At 40.8% G+C, this 3408-nt stretch overlaps 2 protein-coding genes across 3 annotated transcripts in view; one reads left to right on the forward strand and one right to left on the reverse strand.

Moving 5' to 3' along the window:
- The window catches only part of liat1 (ligand of ATE1), an 11986-nt gene extending 10530 nt beyond the window's left edge, over positions 1–1456 (forward strand). Inside the window, exons 2-3 of one of the 2 annotated variants that reach the window (XM_014016883.1) lie at positions 274–380; positions 650–1456. In XM_014016883.1, the coding sequence (XP_013872337.1) occupies positions 281–380; positions 650–1050 (501 nt within the window). In that variant the 5' untranslated portion in view covers positions 274–280 and the 3' untranslated portion in view covers positions 1051–1456. Of the gene's footprint in view, positions 1–61; positions 381–649 lie in introns of those variants that run through there. The other variant, XM_014016884.1, reaches the window with a different exon arrangement.
- A 474-nt stretch (positions 1457–1930) lies between these two features.
- The window catches only part of fbxo40.1 (F-box protein 40, tandem duplicate 1), a 6822-nt gene continuing 5344 nt past the window's right edge, over positions 1931–3408 (reverse strand). The window contains exons 3-5 of the mRNA XM_014016882.1: positions 3082–3213; positions 2617–2920; positions 1931–2497 (exon numbers count right to left, since the gene is read on the reverse strand). Coding sequence (XP_013872336.1) covers positions 2279–2497; positions 2617–2920; positions 3082–3213 — 655 coding nt within the window. The 3' untranslated portion in view covers positions 1931–2278. The remainder of the gene's footprint in view (positions 2498–2616; positions 2921–3081; positions 3214–3408) is intronic.

The raw sequence follows: 3408 nt of genomic DNA on the forward strand, positions 1-3408 counted from the left end.
GCTAAGTCATAATTATGAGATACAAGTTTTATTTTTTATCAGGGTGGCGGGAATGGGCTTCCATAGATTATTATACTTTAAACAGCTAAAATTTGCTGCCTCTCAGAGGGCGTGGTTAGTTGCCATGAAAACGTGTCACCATTTTTTGTAAACTGAAACAGAAGTTTTCATCACGGACTAAAGAAGATTCTTGTTTAAGGAGCAAAACTGACGTTTGTTTCAGTCACACACCTGATAATTGTAGAAATGTTCAAAGCTCTGTTTTTTTGACAGCACAGACATGCCAGAGCTCGTCAAAACGTTGCTTCAGCCACTCAGGAGTTCTCACCACAAAAAGAAAAAGAAGAGTAAAGGTTCTGCAACTGCTCCAGAACATACAGGTAAATATTAATCTGCTGTGGGATGCATGCGCTTATTCTTCACTTCAAATCAGCTCCTTTCAAATATAGAGAAGTCAGACCTCAAATCTGTAAAAAATAAATGTTTGTTTTTCAACATTATTGTCCAATAATGTGTAAAAATGTATCAGATCWTAAGAGAACTGACCTCCTGTATCATCTCACTCACTGTAAACTGTTTAGGCTCTGTAATATTAACTCAGTGTGTGATGATGATCAGTAAACATCCTGTTTATGATACCTCCCTGCAGAGAAACCTCTATCAATGAGTCCTGACACCTCACCGGTTTCCCTGCTGTCCCATCCAGACCCAGGTCCAGATCAAGACCACCTTCCCAACTTTGGAGTGTTCGGTGAAAAAAACAGAGAACTGTGCACTGTTAGGAGCCAGAAAACCAAAAAGTGCCACAAGGATTCACAGTTYCCACCGACTGCAACTCCTAAAACCAGCAGAAATGGATCTCCAGCTCCGGGGACCAAGCTCAGCAACCAGGACAATGAGAGTCTGAGGTGGGAAGGAGAGCTGCAGGACCCCCAGGAGGAGGCAAAGAGGCTGGAGATTTACAGGGCTAACAGGCGAAAGCGTTACATCGCACWCAGAGAGGCTTTGTCAAAGGAAACCCAGTATGCCTTGAGACAGACCTTTCTTTAAAAGTGTTGACAGGAAAACACTGTTTTCATCAAGAAACAGTCACTGTTGCATCTGTCATCTAAAAGATAAAATGTTCACAAATAAAACTGGATCATAGTGGTTCAGCTGATCTGGACTTGTTTAATTTAAACCAGATTTAGTCACGGCTGCTGACAGCATCATTAAGGGGAAACAGAAGTACTAAAATAAATGTGGGTGAAACAGTACCAGCTTTGGCCAGCAGAGGGCAGAGTGAAACTGTGAGTGAATCAGATGACGTAACACTGACACAACCCATTTTGTTACCTGGCTATCTGAACAGACAGTGAATACTGGGATGAGAATTACCCAAAAAGAAGGAAGACAAGTGATGAAAAATGTCAACTGAATGACTTGTTCACTCTGTGATAAAAAAGACTAATTATAAGTAAAGTTTCAATGTGTCTTTTTATCGTAAACAATTTAAATGAAGCTATTTGTAGTTAATTTTGTGGGRGAAATAATGACAGTTGTTGGATGAAGACAGAAATAGACCAGCAGAAAGTGGAGAAATAAAAACAGGTTGTAAATATTTTGTCACAAAGCTTTTGTTTGTTGGTGGGTTTTGTCTAATTCAGCTCCTCTTAAATAAAAAAAGTGACTCCCCAGTGTCCTCATCGCCCCATCTCTGACTCACTGAACCACARACACATGAGGATCAGATGGGATTCATGTCTCTTTGAGAGATCTGTTTCTTATAGAGACATTTAATTTTGAACATTATAGTTGTTTAAATTATTTTTTTACAGATGAGATTTATTATTTGCAGTCATATTTAACACAACTGAAATTTTATAGTTTAGTCAAATAATACAAGAAGTAAATAAAGCAATAAAACATGAAAGACAGGACTCAAAGAGCGTCATCTGAAAAGTAGAGGTTGTCTTTTCTTTACTATTTCAAACCAACAATTAACATTTTAGACATTTGATGATTTTTTTTAAAAATTGTATTAATCCTAAAACACACATCAGAGCATTGAGAATAAAGCCTCAAAATCACATCTGTCGTTACAATCAAAATATCTGAATAACAACAAATAGCATTACATTTTCACATTATCTTTAACATTTGAAAGTTTTTACAGATCCAGTTATATTTAAAACACAAATAAGTTTTGTCATGGCATGAAATCAGCATCTGTGTCAAAACTTCAGTCTGTAATCCTTTTACCACCATTGATCCTAACAGAAACAGAGGATTTCTGTTTTTACATCATGATCCTCTTCTGCTGGAACAGAGTGACCAGCGTTGCACCTTTGCAGCTCCTGCTGGTTTGGGTTTCTTCTCGGACGCGTGGCAGGCGGACCCTCTCCGTCTTGTGCTCTCTTTCGTTGTAGGGACACACCTTCAGATGCTCGGAGATGGACGCAGCGTCTCGGAAGCACCAGGAGTCCACAGGAGAGAACAGAGTGCTGAACTGCCAGACCTGAAGGGTCAGAGAGATAACATTTTAACTTATTTATTTATTGTCAACATTTTTTTTTAATTTGGGGTTTGTTTCAGTTTGATTAACCAGAAATCACCGAATTCCACAAATAAATGTACCTTCTGTGTCACCCTCCACTTGGCTCGGCCTTGTAAGGTGGTCGTCTTCTCCCAGCGGAGGGTGACCATCCCTCTGTCCTGCAGCAGAGAGGAGCACACCTGCCTCATGAGCCGGGACACCTGAGACAACTGGGACAGGGACAGGCTGTCCAGGAAGCTGGCCATGTGGACCAACACCTCGTAGGGCAGCGAGCTGARGGAGTCCTCCTCTCCTCCTGGAGCCGCGGAGCCTGAAGGGCTGCTGGACAGCTGGGAAGGACAGGGATGGATGAGGGGATGTAGGCTGAAGCAGCCCAGCTCCTCACTGAAAGAAAATATAAAAACTACGAATCAGGTGTTTATTTTCTACAGAGAAGCGAYGGGTTAGTCATTTTCTTTAGGTTTAAATAAAGTCAAGCACAACTAAAACACAGTTTCTGTTAAATTATCATATTTCATATCCAAAGTATCTTTTTTTTATCTCACTTGTAGGTGATGGTGGCCTCATGAGTGGCGGGTTGAAACCTCCTCTGGCTGAAGGTGCATCCCAGATAGGCCAGAGGGCACCTCTGTTCAAACCAACCGTTCACACCCATCTGGATGTCACTGTGGATGTTCCTGGGTTAGGCAGCACAKTAAATGTTATAAACTAGACCAGGGGTGTCAAACTCAACTTCACAGAGGACCACCTGAGCGTTACAGTTTCCCTCAAAGTTTCAGTTCTAATTAATTTTGATGTTTCATGCTTAACTGTGACTAAAAACCAGGGTTCCTACAGTTTAAAGCAAGTTACATTTAAGACTTTTTAATGCC

This window comes from Austrofundulus limnaeus, unplaced genomic scaffold (assembly GCF_001266775.1).
Source record: "Austrofundulus limnaeus strain Quisiro unplaced genomic scaffold, Austrofundulus_limnaeus-1.0 Scaffold157, whole genome shotgun sequence".
NCBI lineage: Eukaryota > Metazoa > Chordata > Actinopteri > Cyprinodontiformes > Rivulidae > Austrofundulus > Austrofundulus limnaeus.